The sequence below is a fragment of the Heterocephalus glaber genome, unplaced genomic scaffold, assembly GCF_053883595.1.
Source record: "Heterocephalus glaber isolate CG9 unplaced genomic scaffold, H.glaber_assembly_v1.0 deba00001442, whole genome shotgun sequence".
Classification (NCBI taxonomy): domain Eukaryota; kingdom Metazoa; phylum Chordata; class Mammalia; order Rodentia; family Bathyergidae; genus Heterocephalus; species Heterocephalus glaber.
The window spans coordinates 55,716,097-55,734,328 of NW_028258296.1; the positions used below are offsets into that span (position 1 = coordinate 55,716,097).

Here is an 18,232-nt window from a genome sequence, read left to right on the forward strand (position 1 = left end):
GGATGTTGCTCAGTGGTGCCGTACCTGCCTCACAAGCGCAAGGTCCTGAGTTTGCTCCCCGGTACCCCCCCCCCTAAAAAAACAGTTTGTCTCAATTTTCTCCCTAGCTTTATTTCTTCTACCTCTAATGAAGCCAGGTCTGGCACCCTAACTACATTCCAGGCTGTGGGAAATGGAAAGGAGAAAAAGGATGATCATTCAATCGTACTACTGCATAACAAACTAAACAAATCTGGGAGCATAACATAGCCATCAATTATTAGCTCCTAAAGAAGTTTATATGGGGCTCAACTGGGTCTTCTACTAGTCCATGGCCATCAGCTGGAGGCGGACTGGGTGCTAGACTGGTTCCCGATGACCCCATTCGGGTGTCTGATGCTTGGCTGGTGATGAGAAAAGCTGCCTAGTGTCTGACTAAAATCTAGCACTGGCCTGAGCTTCGTCACCAAGTGCTAGATTCCAAAAGCAGCAAGAGACGCCAAAGCCCAATGCAAAAGCACTTAACAAGGCTCTGAGCTACACTTAACCAAGTTATGGGGCTAAGTCCAGATTGGAGTGGAGTGGAGTGGCAGCCATATTGCAAAGGGACATTAAAGGAATTAGTGGCTTTCCGTTTTTCTTGTTTTTCTTTTTTTGGCAATCTTCTACATACAAGATCTGTAAACAAGATCCCTTTACCTGCCATTATCAAGAATTTAGCCACGGGGCCGGGGATTTAGCTCAGTGGTTTCGCTGCCTGCTGTGCAAGTACAAAGTCCTGAGTTCGATCCCCGGTACAAAAAAAAAAAAAGAATTTAGCCACTTAGATACACCTCATCTACAGAGGGAGACTAAGAAATGTCTCTAGCTAGGCAGAAAGATTCTTTGTTAAAACTCAGTGGAAGTGGCAAGGTTTATTAAAAAGGGAGAAGTAGAGGAAAGGGCAGATACTGGGGGAAGACAGAAGTCTATCCCATAACAATTCCATTAGCTGTTTCTTCAATTTGTTAAAAACAAAGAATTAGGGCCGAGGATTTAGCTCAGTGGTTTCGCCGCCTACTGCGCAAGCTCAAGGACCCAAGTTCGATCCCCAAAAACAAAAAGGTATAGGCTATAAAAGTATTAAATATATTTTTAAAACATACATACAGAGGGTTCTTAAAAATAAAAATGTATTTATATGAATAAGTGCAAATTGTCTTGACAATGATATGTGTGATGGGCATCTTTTAGGCTCATATTTATAGAACTCAATTGTTTTTAGTAAATCCCACCTCACTTAATGACAGTGATCCATTCTATGGCATTAGGTGGTTTCATGGCTGTACAATCACAGAATGCCTTTCCACAAACCTGTATGGCACAGCCCACCACACAGCTTGCTAAATGTTATAGCTTTGTGCTCCCAGGCTATAAACTTGTATAGCATGTTAACTGTACTGAATAATGTAGGCAAGTGTTAACACAATGCTATTTGTGCATCTAAATATAGAAAAGGCACAGCAAAAATACAGTAGGAAAGACAAAAAGCAGATCAGCTATGCAGGGAACTTGCCATGCACGGAGTTTGCAGGATTGGAAGCTGCTGCTGTTGAGTGAGTTGTGGGTGAATGGCTTGGGATATTACTGTATCCCACTGCAGATGTCATAAACAGAAAGGCCTCTCTAAATTGATAAAGTAAATTTTTTTCTTTCTTCAATAATAAATTAACCTTAGTTTACTGTAATTTTTACTCTTTATAAACTTTACATTTTAAAAAGCTTGACCTGTAATAAAATTTAGCTTTAAACACATTGTACTGCTGTATAAACATTTTTATCCTGTAATTTTTATAATTTTAAAAAAATGTTTGTTAGAAACTAAACTGCATGCCCATTAATTAGCCTAGGCCTACACAAGGCCAGGATCACCCATGTCTCTGTCTTCCACCTCCATATCCTGACTCACCAGAAGCCTGCAGAGCAGTAACACTGGGAGCTGTCATGTGCTATAGATGACACCTCCTTCTAAACCCTCTGGAAGGGCCTGCTGAGGCTCTCCTTGAGCAGGTACTACACTTCAGAAATGTCCTCAGTGGTTTCCTTGGTTTCTTTTTTTCATCATATATTTGCTTGTAAACAGATAATGCACCTTGAACACTCTTGTCTACTGATGAATCCTTTTGATGTTGGGGTCCATGTTTTCAAAACTTTTCAGGGAGTTTGCTAAGGACGGCAAGCACTTCTGCTAAACCCTTCACTGTAGGATTTTTTGGAGTTCTTTTTTTCCTTCAGCTTTCTTACTTGCCTCTTCCTCTGCTATATATTCCTATCCCAGATCCATTATAACCTTCTAGGACCACCACTGTATATACAGTCTGGTGATGACTGAAACATTACGTGGTATATGACTGTATTATTATACAGTCTATTATACAGTCTATTGCATGAATGAATTGAAATTTATCAAGCCATTTCCCTATTAAAGAAATTCAGGGTTTTTGTTTTGCTTTTCAGTTTGGGCTTTTTGATATGTGTATAATTTTCTTAGCCGGGATTATAAAATATAAACATAAAAAATATATAGAAAGTAAATAATACTCTCAGATCAAGAAATACTTCCTTAAATAATATTGGAAACCCAGACAACTAGAAAGAAAACATACAGTTCTATATCTTCAGTGTCTACACACAAATGTAGATTTTTATGGGGAGAAAGCATCATAAACAAAACCAAGAAACAGCTGGGAGAAAATATGTTTTTAAAAAGTTGATTTCCATGAGGCCTTGCAGACCTAGGTTTAATCGCCAGTACTGAAAAAACTGATTTCATAGAAGCAGAGAGTAGAACTGTGGTCACCAGAGACTAGGAGGGTAAGGGGTGAGGGAGATAGAGGTTGCTTACCAATATAATTAGAAGAACCAAAACACAATTAGATAAGAGAAATAAGTTCTGGTGTTCTACAGTCACAGTAGTGACTACAGTTTACAACTATTTAGAACTAGGAGAGAGAATCTCAAAGTTCCCAACAGAGAGAAATGATTAAGGAGATGGAAATGCTAATTACTTGGATTTGATCATACACTGTATATGTGTATTAACACGCCCATACTCATAAATTATTATGTCAATTTTTAAAAATTAAAATTTATAAACAAAAGAACATAAAACAGGCCAGGCATGGTGGTGCATCTCTGTAATCACAGCACTTGGGAGGCTGTGGCAGGAGGACTGCTGAAAGTTTGAAGCCAGCCTGAACTACATAGTGAGTTCAAGCCAGCCTGAATTATAAAGTGAGAGCCTGTCTCAACCTACCCCTGCTCCTCCCATACACAAATTTTAAAGTGGCAGGGGCTGAGGATTTAGCTCAGTGGCACCATGCCTGCCTCGCAAGCGCAAGATCCTGAGTTCGATTCCTGGTACTGCAAAAAAAAAAAATTTAAAGTGGCAGCTAGGTTAATCTCTCTAATATCAAGAAACTGCTAAAAGTTGATTTTTTTTAAATTCAAAGAATATGAACACCCAATTCACAGAAGAAATACTAATAACTGATAAATATATGAAAAGATCCTCAACCTAACTAGACATAACAGTGCAAATAAACCAACAGCGAGACCTAATTTTTTATTTATCCAACAGGCAAAAGTGTAAAATACAGATAAGTTCAATGCAGGAAAGGGCATGAGGACATGTACATCATGAAGCATTCTTAGTGATCATCTAAATAGTACCTCTTTGGGGTAGCAACATGGTTCTACCTGAAAATGCAGCCATTAGTGTCTCTATATGCCTCTTTTCCCTCTCTTCTCTCCAGTACACCAGAGTCGATTTACTGCCATACTTCCAAGCAGATGGGCTCCTGTGCCCAGGCCCTCCTCCCTCTGTCATGCTCTGGCCAACCAAAACTGGTGCCTGGAATGGGACATGGTCCTTGAGCCCTGGAAGGCTTTGTCTAGTTGATCTCCCTGTGCTTTCAGGACCGCAAGGCCAAGGACACCAGCAAAGCTAGTATTTGCTTCGAGTTCCTGAGGCTGCCGACAACATGCAGAGGACCTGGCCATCCTGCTGGCCATTGTAGTGGAGACAGACCCAAGCAGAGATAGCCATCAGGGAGAATCCAGAGCTTGTGGGGAGGGATGGGTCCTATACATTTTTTTTCTTGAGAGGAAGAAAAGGACTCACTCTTCCTGATACTAATGACAGGGTAAAAGATATATTTTTTCATTAAAACTAATATTATTGCCCTCTTCATCAAATATTCTGCTTCTCCTATGTGTTGCAAAGAGCTTGGTTCTCTGGGCCTCAGTTAAGATGCCTTCAGGCTCTTACTGTGACTATCAAATCCAGGTTGAAGATCCAGATACTATAGTCTGTCAATTTTAGCAACCAATTTAATGACACTGCGCCTCAATTTATTTGTAAACTGAGAACAATAATACTCATCTCTATGGTCATAGTGGATTAGATATATATGAAAGCACTTTAATAAAGTAAGTAGCTCCACTTGGAGAATAAAAAAGCACTTCTGAATTAATGAAGGGTTGGGGTTGCAGGTTTCTGTCCCTCAGAGATGGGCTTAGGCCCTAAACTATTCATCTAAGAGGGACTCATTCAGTATCTCTGGGGCAGCTTCCATCTTTGTTTCCTCGACATTTTCATGGAGTGAATTTACTTTACTGTACGGTATATGCCAAGGGGAAGCATAAAAGGAAAACAATCCACAGGGAAGGAAGGGAAATGGCATCCTCAGTATCTGGTGAGTTTTTAGCAGAGCTGAATTTAACCAAGGCTGAGTTTTTCCCAAGTAATGAAAGACAGTAAAGCCAAGGGAACTAAGGATAGACAGAAGAGATTATAGTATCAGACCACAAAATACAAACTGCATAAAGTGAAGTGAGGAGAGTAAGGGGCAGTAAGAAGGTAGATGGATTGGAACACTAGTTCAGAGACACCCACCAGGCCAAAGTATTATCCTGGGCCAACCCCTCTGTCCATTTTCTCCAATTCTGTATCTAGACTGTTAATTACTTATGGAGCAAATCAAGTCTACGCAGTGGCACCATCAGCAATATATGGTCTTTGGATGTCCATGGTCCCTCAGTAATTGTCTGTTTTTCCAATCGATTCTCATTGGTGCCATTTAAAAACTACTCTACTGTCTCAAAGGCCTCTATCTCTTTCTGTTTATAGAAAGTTCTACTCATACTCTACTCATGTTCAAGTCTCAACACAAGCAGTACTCTGGGAAGTTTTGCTGATTCTTCCAGACACAGGAATCACTAAGATTCCTCAAGAATGCTAATTGGATAACTGAGCTGTAATTTTTGCTAATCTATAAACTCATGTCTTATTCATCCCAGCCTTGGCCCTATCAGTACAGTATGGAAGCTTTGAGCTTATTTAGTCTGAATTCTCATTTCCTGGATGAATAAACTACTTAATAGCAAAGGAGTTGTACTCTGGACCTCTACTGATAAGGATCCGCTATGGTGGGATTCAAGGGACTCTACTGGCCTCCCATGGGCAACTCTTCCATCCCATTTCAATGCATGCACATCACCAGCTCAGTGTCACTGGAAGGACAGGCACCAAACTTAATCTGTACTCTGTGGCCTAAAAAAGAAGCAGCAAGCAAACCAGCATGGAATAGCTGAGGCTTAAAAGGGATCCTTTTTGCCTTTTACCGAACGTTTTCATCATCTATGATCACTAATTCAAAATTCATATTTCAGCCCAATTTGATCTAGGTTTGTTTCCTGGCGTCATCCTATGTAACACAGCCACGGCATTCAACATCTCTATTTTCTCTTTCACCAAAACTCTCCTGTTGCCTTCCGTGACTCTGTTCTCCCCTGCTTCTCCTGTCGGGTTATTGTCTTCTCTCCTTCTGTTTGTCCCTCCCATCTCTCAAACACGAGTCTTTCCTAAGACTGTCTCCTCATGCCTTCAACCTTTTCTAGCTCTACCAAGTTTGCATCCACCCTCATGATTTTAACTGCCTTTCCTTGCAAATGACCCAGTAATCAATTTCCTCAGCATGAGCCTCTTTTCCTAAGTTTTAAACTACTTTTTTTTTGTTTTTCCGGTACTGGGGATGGAACTCAGGACCTTGCACTTGCCAAGTAGGTGCCGTGCCACTGAGCTGAATCCCCAGCCCTCCTAAGTTTTTGTTTTTTTGGTCCTGGGGATTGAAATCAGGACCTTATGCTTGCGAGGCAGGCGGCAGAACCACTGAGCTAAATGCCCAGCCCCCTAAGTTTTAATTAAACATTCCCACTGACAACTGTACTCCCAGCTCTTGTGTCCTATGGTCTCCTCAAAACCAAACCTATTGTGTCCGTGATTCTCAGTCAAAACCTGGTTCTTCCTTTTTTCTTACTCCCCATCCAGTCAGTTACTAATACTACCAGTTGTTTACATTTATTTCCTTGTTTCCAAGGCTGTTTTCCAGGTCTTGACACTGAAAATAATCCTACTCTTCTAACTGGTGAGTTATTGAAAAGATCAACAACTCCACCTTCATCTCTGTATCTCACACCTACCACAGGGCCTGGTACTGAGCTCTACTGTTGCCTAATAATTGGTCCACTAATACTATCTGTTTCAAATCCATTCTACACTGCCCCACTATCTTTCTAAAGTGCTAACTGTACATGTCACATCATCACTCAAAGAAATGTAATGGCTTTTATCTAGTAAGTCTAAATTACTTTACCCTAACACTGGAGGCTCTATAAAATTTCATTTTATTTATGTGAATACCCTGCTCTAGTTGAACAGAGCCAGTGGATAGTGGCCCCCTTTATTTACTGTGCTCCTAGGAATTGAGGTACAGCATAGTCCTTGCTCCTTATGGTCTAGCATTCATATTTTACTACTATATCTCAAGTGTTTCTACTTGTGATGGTTTTACTTAACAGAAAGTGCCTTTCTCATTTTCTCAGCACATTTAAGTATTAGAATTAGCACATATGGAAGAGCCCCCAAAATGGAAGCCTTCTTTTGGAAGGTGAGACCAGTAAGACCAGACAGGTAAGATGACATTAACAGGCAGTTTTATTATGTACCAGTGCTTAGTGTGTAGCGGGCTTTTTGCTAAGTGATATCATATATTATTTCATTTAATCTCCATGGACTTTTGAGGTAGGTATTACTACTAATGCTCAAAGATGATTTGTCTATGGCCACTCAGTGAGTAAAACAATGGATAAAAATCCAGATCTATTTCAAATCTCACAATTTTGCCTTATGTTAAATTGCTTGAGCTACTGCAGAAGATGGTTTGTAAATGAGATTTGGGGATACCCAAGTCAAAGTGACCTTTCTGTCTTAGCTATCTCTTTGGCAAAACTCTATAGAGTGCTTCCAAAGTCTATTTGCATCCCCAGTATCTGACAAATACTAGATTCTGCATTTACACCCACGAATGTTAAAAATACTTTGGAGCAATGATTTATGCCAGGTTGTTCTAAAATGATGCAAAAGGATGCACTGATTTCTAAAACCCTCTATCAACCCATGATTCTGAGGGAACTACAAGGTGACAGAAGTGAAAGAAACACTCAGTTCAGCCATAGTGAAGGCACTCTCAGTTTAGACTTCCTGCAAGAAAAGGTCTCGACAATGCTGGTCATCAGTTTGGTGTCCCTTCAAGGTATGTCCGTAAGAACCTTAGGCACCCCAAGCAATGAGAGGACTACACCTTCACCACCTTGATTGTTTTCCAAGAGGGGAAGGATGTAAAGGAAACCAAGAGGAAAATGTTTCTTAACCCCTGGCTATCCACAGGAAAAACCAGTATCTGAGTGAAACTGATTCAAAGGTATGAATACAGACGAATCAGACTTTCCACTGGGTAGGAAGTTTCAGACGGTTAGAAAAGAAGCCCTGAAGAAGAGGCAAGTAAATAACATACAGCTACTGCTACTCATTGGCTGTATAGAAGGCAACAAGCTGAGGCAACAGATCTTTGGCTATTATGTGAAGATCAACAAGGCAAAAGACAAACTTGCTCTGGAGGTGGATTTTGAACAACGGAAAGCTGATAGCCACACTGAGTATATTAAATGCAGCTAAATCCTCTGCATACCATTTTTCAATATCAGTGAGTGTTTTCAATATTAAATAATAAAAAGACCAAACATCCAATAATCTCTCATTATGCTTTTGCATAACAAGTAACTGATAGAAGTTTTTGTCTGTCCTTGGCATTCTTAATTCCATTTTACTAGGCTTTCCTCAAATCAGTAACTGCCAGTTTGGGTGTCCCAGGATGTAAGCTCTATAAACAAAATACTGTGTCTTGCTAACCCCAACAGAAACAGTCCCAGACACATAGTAGGCTCCTAACAAATCTGTTAAAGAACTTGTATGATGGGTCACACAACCCTTCCAAGTAAATACAGCATCCTAATTTCTCACTGGGAAACAGGTACAAAGAAGTTAAATGTTGCCCTTCAAAGGAATGAACGCAGGTCCTTCTGACTCTAACACCTTACACTGTCAGCAGTGACCTACTGTGTGCATAAAAGCACCTGTACCGCCATCATGACCCTCCCCATTTTGAGACTGCCTCCTGCAGAAACAAGACCAGTGAATAGTCTCTATTTCCACCTCTGAACTGCAAAGCATAAAAAGAGATCTTGGCAAGGACTTTTCAAATGTTAAACTGTGCCAAATGCCCGTGTAAGCAAGAATATCAAGCACTCTGATCCTTCAGACATTTATTGAGGCCAAATTTCCTCAGATGGTTAGGCCACTCTGTTATTTGTAAATAAATTTTTTCTTCAGGCACAATAAAAGCTCTCAGGCAAAGAGAAAATTGAGTCTAGCCATACAACTTTCTAGTACTTACTACATTTGACTTCCAAGTTATCCTAGAAGAAAATTATCTGTGAGCTCTTTTCCTTTTCCCAGTCAAGTGAAGAATTAAGCTTTTCATACATTTTTGTTTTTTGTACCGGAGATCGAACTCGGGACCTTGCACTTGCGAGGCAGGCTTTTCTCCTACATCCAAGTAGCTTTCAGGTATTCAAAAGAAAAAGGCTAAATATCTAATTAAATTAAAAAATATACACTACTTATGAGCCTCTTTCTTTTTATCCTCCTCCAACTCAAGGTTTAGTAGAATTATGGCAGAGGTAATGTTCAGTGAAATTAAATGTATCTATTTTCTTGGGCAAAGAAAGACCACATAGATTAAGCTATTGTGCTTACATGTGAGGAAAAGGATGAGGGACGTTTTGCGGATCTCTGTGCCTCATCTAGCTCATGAAACTAATTTTGGTGAATATCTTTGTCTCATACTCTCTGTACCAATTCACATGTTATGCATGAAAAATCGATCTTCACCTTTATCTTGCACTAGCAGTTGAACCCAGGGCCTTTGCACTGAGCTAATTTGCAGCACTTTAAAAAAATTTCTTGACTTTGAGAGAGTGGGTTGATAGGTCACTAAAGATGCCCAGACTGGGCTTAAACTTGTAGTCCGCTTGCCTCAGCTTCTGAGAATGCTGGGGTTACAGGTCTGTACCACTAAGCCCTGCTAAACTTTTAAAGTGGCATCTACTTCTTTGTCCCACCTCCAGCCAGGAGAGATTGAAGCTTGGCTCTCTCCTTATTTCCATCAGGGTTAAGATTTGCCAAAATTGCAACCCCCACTTTAGCGATAAAACACAACACATACCATGTTTCTACTTTCCTTTTCCATCTTCTCTCTAGTCATGAGGGCTGTCACATCTATAACCCAGGACAGGTCAGGCTATCATGACATCAAGTATCTTGTTACTATTCTAAGTTATAAGGCAATAATACAAACTTTTCATCTTATTTCCACAGTTCTGTAAGCCTTGTGCCAAAAAAAAGTTTTAAAAAAATTACAGCAAGATAAAGCCGACAATACACACACAGAAGACAGACACAAGACATGGAAGAACAGATGCTAAATCCAAGAAACTGGAGGACAAATCAATATTCTCCTTGGCCTCCCTTCCATACTGACAGAACAAACCTTCCTTCTTCACATCTCAGCTCCAGTAAATAAAAAAAGAACAGGTTCCACAACAGTTCTCAAATACTAAGTAAGTATTGTCTTTTTATACCACAGAACCACTTTCTTCCCTCCTCCCACTACACAGTAAAATAAGCAAGTTGAACAAAATGAGAACACCAATTTTGGGGGGAAGAAATTTTTATTTAACCCTGTAAAGAGAGAGGAAATGAGCAGATAGGTAGGAGAGAGGAAGAGTGCCAGACCTACTGAATGACCTCGCATAAAAATGAGACGAAGACAGACCTTGCTGCCCTGCAGCATCCACACAGCACGAGTGGAAGATGATCTATGCAGACCAGGTGCACCAGGCTGGAACTGCCCAGCTTCCCTAAGTGCTGGCCAACTCCGTCGTTTTTCTCTTTTTAAAGCACATGCCCAGAGCACTGTTGATAGACCTTTCTTCTAGTCTCAGGATGTCACTGGACAGATGACGTCTTGTTGCAGGTAAGCAGAGAAGAGACAGAACATTTCTGATAGCTGGAAGCACATGAGTAAAAATGTAGGAACACAAGAGTTTAGCTGAAGCTAAATGGCAAGCCATTGAAAGAAACCAGTCTGGCAACATACCTCTTAATTTCTGTCTTCATCCTTCTGCTCTGTTTCTATCAGGGTAAAGGCCATGATGAATTGGCCTCTTTTTCCGGGACTTTAATTCTCCCTGGGTATTTGTTGGGAGGGGAAGAACTTTTTTTTTCTGAATGGCTATTAATAGTATTACATCATTACAACTTATGTAGTTTTTGTTTTTGCTTTTAAAGAAGGAAAACAGATACCTTAACTGTGATCTGTGATCCTTGGCACAGAACTACCGAAGGTAAGAGCTAAAGGTTAGTGGGGACCAAGAGAAGTAAGGCCAAGAGAGATGAATAAAATCCTTATTGGAGACCGTATTGAGCCTCAAACTAAGGATTTTGGACTTTCATGTTTTATAGGAGAAAGAACCACCAGGCCCAGAGTCAAAAGACTTGGATTCCAATTCTGGCTCTGCAATATGACACCTGTGTGTCTTTGGGCAAATGAAATTTTAAGGCGCCATTTCTGTTTAGTTATGTATAAAATAAGATACTGACTACTCTAGTTTCTATCTCCACAGGATTGTTTTCAAGATCAAATGAGATTCTAGATTTGGAACCCAGAGCCATTTGAATCCTTATCTCAAAGTTTCTAAAGTTTTCCCCACTAAATCACATTCACTTTAATCTTCCTCTAGTGGCTTTATGTATACCAATTATGTTTTTAACTAAATTTTAAGCTCGTGTGGGCAGAGGTGTCTTTGGCTTTCTACTATTCAAATAATTTTTTGTAACTTCTCAGCACTATGCAATCACTGGAAGTCTCGTAAAGATGACCTGTCTAGCTGTAGGAAAGGTTTCATCTATTGTACTCTATTAATTAGAGTCCACATATGAAAATCTGAAGAAAAGACACATGATCACTGCCCACATTTACTAAGACATTCAAGAGCATTAGACCATTATCTCTGACTTGAACTAAGCAGAATAAACAAGACAACCATAAAGCAACGGTCTTGTTTCTCAAGAATTTATTTATTCTGCTTATCTCAGGATTCATTTAAACAGAAATTTGAAATACTTGTATGTTGGTTTTCAAGATGTTGATACAATTGATTTCAAATAAGCCTATAAATCTGCATGCATGAATAGGTAGTTTTCTGAACACACATCTTAACTCCAATCTGTATGAATGATTCACAACCATGGGTTTTGAACCTGTGAGTCCATGGGGTAATTACAAGGAATCTATATACCTATTATTTTCTATTAAAATGTGTACCTTACAAATATGCATTATATTTGTAATTGGATGTTACATCTATATTTCAACTAGATGTTGATTCTGGTATAACTAATAACGACAAATTGATTTAAAAGCACTACTGAAATCATAGCACCTTTTTGTTATATTAACCAAAGCATATTAGAAATATAGCTGTCATCTGGTTGGGAGGGAATCTAATCATTTTTGGATCTCAAAAATGGTACTTCTTATTAGGAAAAGTGAAGAACTACAAGTTTACATCCTCTGACTCACAGATCTAAGTGTCCTAGTTTAAGGAGGAGAGGTAACACATAAGATTCCACTTCTGTGGACACTATCTAAATATAATTTGCCAGCTATGAAAAAAGTCCTAAAATTGAATGCCTATAATTCATCATCTGTGACAGGTATAAGAGATAAAAACCTCATGCCCTTTGGATCAATCAAAGGCTATATTTTGATCCTGGAGAGTATCTCCAATTGTATGCACTGTATTCTGTACTTTCAGTTTAAATCGTTGCAGCATCCCTGTGGCTCCCAGACTTGAGAGATGAAAACACTGACATTACTGAAAGCTGGAATTTCCCCCACAGGACAACCATCTGTGGTACATTTATCCCATCAACAACCCCTTCCCCTCAACTCTCTGTGTCAGAAGCTATGAAAATAATTTTGGAAACTCAGTAAGAGTACTCTTACCCACTTACCAGTCAGTCACCTTCAACTTATCTCCACTGGATTATTCCTGTACACAGGACCTTTTATCTTTCCATCTCTATCATAAAGGGCAAAGAGGGTTTTTTCCTCTTACACCAAGAATCTTGAAGTGCCTGTCACCTCTAAAACTCCAAGGGCTATTTTGTTAGGATTTAAAGACCCAGACAATGCTCTCCTTCTGATTTAATTTTCTTAAAGCTGATACATTAGATTTATATTCCTGGAGGGAACAGCTCCTAGAAAACCAGGGGGAAACTGAGGCATAAAGGAGGTCATGAGATACTCAATTTGTCATCAATAATTTATCAAGAAATTTTTTAGGGCTGAAGATGCAGCTCAGCGGTAGAATGCATGCTTAGAATATGTCAGCCCCTGGGTTCAATCCCCAGCACCAACAAAAATAAATAAATAAATAAATAAAAGTAAATTTAAAAATCAAGGTAATACTTGAGTTCAACTGACGATATAATATAGAAACAATGGATAATAAACACCCTTTCCTCAAAGTCATTTGTTCCGATTTTTAGAAAGACTAGGTTTTTACTTTTGCTACAGATCAGGTAACAAAGCACCTGCTCAAACTAATGTGTCCATGAGAAGAGAACTTATAGGAACCAGGGCCTGGTGCTATGGAAATGAGAGAAGCATACTATGAGGCTATAATTCTCTTCTGCACCACTGCTCACTGTTCCTCAGCATCCACCATTATCTCTTCTTCCTCCAGGGTGAAATGTGTATATACTCATGTCTGCAAGTATATACATTATGTAGATATACACAAATGCAAATAATATACATACATATAGATACATGTATATATATATATTGCAATACACAGGCACAAACAAGAAATTTTCCCTCTAATAGCCATTTAATGAAAGTGAGACTTGCTAGGGCCAAAAAATAAGTTGTTCCTCCAAAATCTTCCTTCTAACTTGAGAATGAATTTTGGACCATAATACTGCTCAAAGAAAACATTTATGAAGCACTTGCCCAACTGTTATGCAGCAAATATTGATAATGAGCTAAGGGATCTATTTAGTTAATATTCATTTCTACATTCTCAGCCTAAGATAAATTACTTTTTATTATAAACTAAAACATTGTAAGAGTCAAGAAGCTATATAGCAACAGGGACAGTATGTCATTCTGGAGTCTGCATATATTTCAACTCCAGAGAACTCGCAATAAGAATTCTGAGAAAATATTAATTTCTTCCTTTGTTTTTTTTGATAAAGTTTTGCTATGTAGTTCATACTGGCCTCAAACTTGTGTCACTCTTCCTGCCTCAGCCTCCCGCATACTGAGATTGTAGGTGTGCACCACCTGTATTAATATTAATTTCTAATGTCATAATCATTTCTTATTCCAATCCATTAGTTCTGAAACTTTAAAGATGTTGGAGTTAGCAGCTAAATGTTCACCTCTTTGCTCTTTCCAACCAGCCCTGTTCTGCCCAGCAAAGTAACACATACGAAAAGGGGTTAGATTCACCTATCTGGAAACTATCTGAGAAGCAACAATCACTGGTCAACAAGGTCAACAAGGAACTGACCTATATAATCTCTCAACTTCCAAGACTACCAATCTCTAGGACATCTTTCCTAATTATGTATGAATCAATTTTCTTTCCCCATTTCAAGTTGTAACATACAGAAAGAAATATCTACCTACTCCATAATATGTAGGATGAGAAGTTATATTGGATAAAAGGCACAGAGTATGAAAACAATCTATTAAGCTCTGCACAGAATTCAAAGGGTAGGCTAATATAAATGTAAAGATCTCAAGTTCTCACTAAAGACTTGATGGAAAATTACAACAGTTTTCTCCTCTTTGACCATCACAGAAAGCCAATTCAAAGAACTGGTGTAGACATCTCTCCCTCGACCCCTAGAAAGTCTCCAGTCCTAAGTATGTAAGTCTTCCTGCTGCAGAAAAATAGAAACTTGAAAATCCCAGGTTATCTAGCCTTCTGCCATAGTCACTGTATCTAAGCTAAAATACTTAAAGGCAAGCTATTCCAAGAAATAATAAAGCCCCTAACCCCACCCCAATCCTACCCATGTACTAGGGAGTGAACCCACAGCCTCTGCACCGAGCCATACACCCAACCCCTTTTATTTTGAGACAGGATCTTACTGTTGCCCAAATGTGCCTGGAATTTGCAATCCTCCTGTCTCAGCTTCCTAAAGTATTGGGATTACAGGCGTGCACCACTGCACCCAACTGAGAAATAAACTTGTAACCCCAGCCATGTTCTGGTGTTAGACCAATAATTGTAAAATGTTCATCCCTAGAATGTGAGGCATTTCAGGCTCCCAGATTAATTTAGATAAAGGAGGAAAAAGAAATTATGTACACACTATATACCATACCACTGAGGCCTCTAAGCCAAGGCAGACTGCTCACTTAGCAAAACTCAAGAGGAATGAGCATTATTCTGTTCATCATTTCTATTTTTCCTCCTGGCAGTGGTTAATTTTACTTGTGACCTTGACTATGCTGCAGGCTGCCCCGGTATTTGGTCAAATATTACTCTGGCTGTGTCTGTGGGGATGTTCTGGGGTGACATTAACATCAGAGTACAAGTATGGAACAGAGCAGATTTCAATCCGTTAACATATGGGGGTGAGTCCTCATCCAATCAATCCAAGTAGTCCTGAATAGAACCAAAGATTAAAAAAAAAAGATGACTTCTCTCAAGTAAGAGGGAACTCTCTCTGCCCAACTACTTAAGCCAGGTTATCAGTGTTTCCTGTTTTTTAGATCAGAATTGAAATACCAGCTCTCCTTGGGTCTCAAGCCTGCTAGCTTTCAAACTGGAGCCTAAGCCATTGACTGTCCCAGTGCTCAGGCCTTAAGACTTGGATTGAAACTACACTAATTGCTGTGCTGGATCTGTTGCTGGCCCAGGGAAGATCTTGGGACTTCTCATCTCACGACTGCAAGAGCCAAATCCTTGTAATAAATCTCTATCTCCAAATACATCCTGTTTCTCTAAAGAACTGTATCTCCTTAACATAAATTAACCTGGAAGTCTGAGATGTTTCCCATTGTGAGAAGAAACATTACAAATTCTTTAAATAGGAGAGTCTGGGAAATAGCAAGATAAGCCTCGTATCTTTTATCAGAACAAAAAAAGTGAAAAAAATTTCAAATAATTTAGTCTGATGCTTGCTATACTGTATATTAAAAAAGGCAGATCCCTGTCTAGCACTGTGTTTTCATCCTTTGTGAAACTCTTCAGATCCTTTCTAGTTCTCTAATGTAACTAAAAACACAACTGGCCTGTCCTGGCATCTTCAGATACTAACAGGCAGATAAAATTTCCAAGGTGTCAAAGTTTTCTCTTTTCATAATTATTGTATTTTGAAGGTGTCAAAATTTCTCTGACACAGCTGATAACTGCAATGTGCTCTACTTGAATACTGAAATGTCCTTCAATTCAACATAGCTGTCTCCCAGCTAAAGTGGTCAAATATAATGTAACTTTCACATCCGCCATCCCTCTTCATCCCCAATCCAAAACCAGTATGTATTCTCAGGCCACACTGCATGAACTAACTACAACAGAGATCACCCCCAGAGAAGCAATGGCTATAGAGGTGCAATGTGAGAGGTACAGTATATGAGAAAACATCTTTTATTCCCCCTGGAACCAATCTGAATCAAAGCTTCTGGTTCACAATAGGCAAGCTATTAGTTTGGCAGATGACTCCAACTTGTTCTCTTCCCTCCCCAATTCTTTTATCTTCTATCAAAGTAAAGATAAAGATATCTTAATGCCTTTCCTCAGCCCCAAATCAGTCTGTGATAGTCAACAAAAACCAAGGAAAGACTCTTAGCCAAGAAAGACTTACCTATGAGTAGCGATCTTCTCTAAACTATGAAGGGCTGGCATGACCCTACAAATTTTGCCACTTTGTACTCCTTTTCAACATGCTTTTTAGTATACCAGCAGCTATTATATGGCCCTATTGTATCTTTCTCAGACTCTGAAGTTCAAACAACATTTTTAACATTCTTCATTTATTCAACTTTAAACATTCAAAAGAGCATATGTGTGAGACAGTGTCAGGCTGAAAAAGTAAGGCCTACCTCTTCCAGGCCTAGTTGTTCTTGGCATGATTATAATAATTGGTCTGACTCCAAGTATAAGCAGAACAAAGCACATCAGAAAAGTTTCAGAGATGAAAAACGGGCTTTAAAAATTGAAACAATGTAAAATTTCAATTCCTAATGAATAATGCATTACCAAAACCAGTGAACAGTGGAAGTGGTAATGAAGTAATCCTAGTTTTATAAGGGAAATTATTTTAAGGTTGCTAGAACAAAGGATAATGAACAATGAGTTGGGCATCGTTTAAAAAAAATCTCAGAACAAGAGATTTCAAGTATCTGTATGTGTCTTCCCCCCGCCCCCAAGACAGGGTCTCGCAATGTGGCCCAGGCTGGCCTTGCACTCATGGCGATCCTCCTGCCTCAGCCTCCCAAGTGCTGGGATTACAGGCATGCACCACCACACTCAGCCTTTCTGTGTCTTAAGAAAACATTCATTACCAAAAAGGAACCAGTATTAGATTCCTCCCAACATAAGATTCTCAAGACATGCCTTGATGGTTTCTGGAGAAAGTGCATACCAAAGCATATAATAACAGGCCACCTGTTCCTTCCTACTATGATTTTTTTTTAATTTGCTCCATGAGACTGAGACTAAACAAAATCTTCAATCTCAGAATCCTGAATTAATCAGAACTTACTCCATTGCTTATGTGGATAGAAGTAGATGCTTTTGCACAATTAAGACAAAAGGACTTTGTATCATCAGGATTTTAGGGCTCTGGTTCCTCTGCATTTACTGCAATTTAAATACACTAATGATGAGACAGAGGTTGGAGAAGGAGGTAGAAACATCCATCTCGGGGCAACATGACATACAGCAGGACCCTAGCGAGACTTCAAAGGAACTCATTCTATTCAGACAGGGGAAAACCCACATACTGTACTTAAGTTTCACACTTACAAAATTACCACTCTGAATTCAGGAATAAGAGGAATCTGGCTGTAGATACAATTCCTTTTATAGATACTAACTTTAAATTTAGAGAAGAAAAACACTCATTGCATTAATATTATGGGTTGGGGTTTCTTATGTGATTCCTAAATCCATCTACTATTTTTTTGTTTTGATACAATTTACATCTATGGTAAGAAGACTATTTCTGACAGCCCTGGTTCAGGTGTGGTCTTTAGTTTCAGAAAGTCCATCGGTCATGTAGCTGGCTATCGTTGCTAAATCTGTTGCTTGCAGAAGCCCCAGAGTTCTGGGTTTGCCGAGTAGAGTCCTCACCATTTAAGCTCTTCCTACATACAGGACATGTGTCATGCTGAAACAGAAAGAGATCAATCCATGTGAATGCTCTGGCCTGAGAGGCTAGAGATACTGAACATATAAGACACTCTAGAAGTTGGCACATCAAAAACTATGTCTTAACAATTAGACTAAAAGGTCATACATCCCTACATAGCTCCCAAACAGAACTTAAGAGGAAGAGACAGAAAGAATTCCAGGCCAGCAAATTAACAACACTTACTAGCAAATACAACTAACTAGAAACAACAATCTGAGATGAGACAGGTGGCTAACTGACCACCACTTCTCCATGTGGTCAACAGGAGTCAGCGAATTTTTTTCTTTTAAAAGGACAGGAAGTAAATACTTT

General features: G+C 39.2%; 1 protein-coding gene across 1 annotated transcript in view; it reads right to left on the reverse strand.

The window, feature by feature from the left end:
* Window positions 1-11,531: 11,531 nt before the first annotated feature.
* Window positions 11,532-18,232, reverse strand: part of Rnf115 (ring finger protein 115) — an 87,889-nt gene continuing 81,188 nt past the window's right edge. Inside the window, exon 9 of the mRNA XM_004853903.4 lies at window positions 11,532-17,896. Within this exon, the coding sequence (XP_004853960.1) occupies window positions 17,765-17,896 (132 nt within the window). The 3' untranslated portion in view covers window positions 11,532-17,764. The remainder of the gene's footprint in view (window positions 17,897-18,232) is intronic.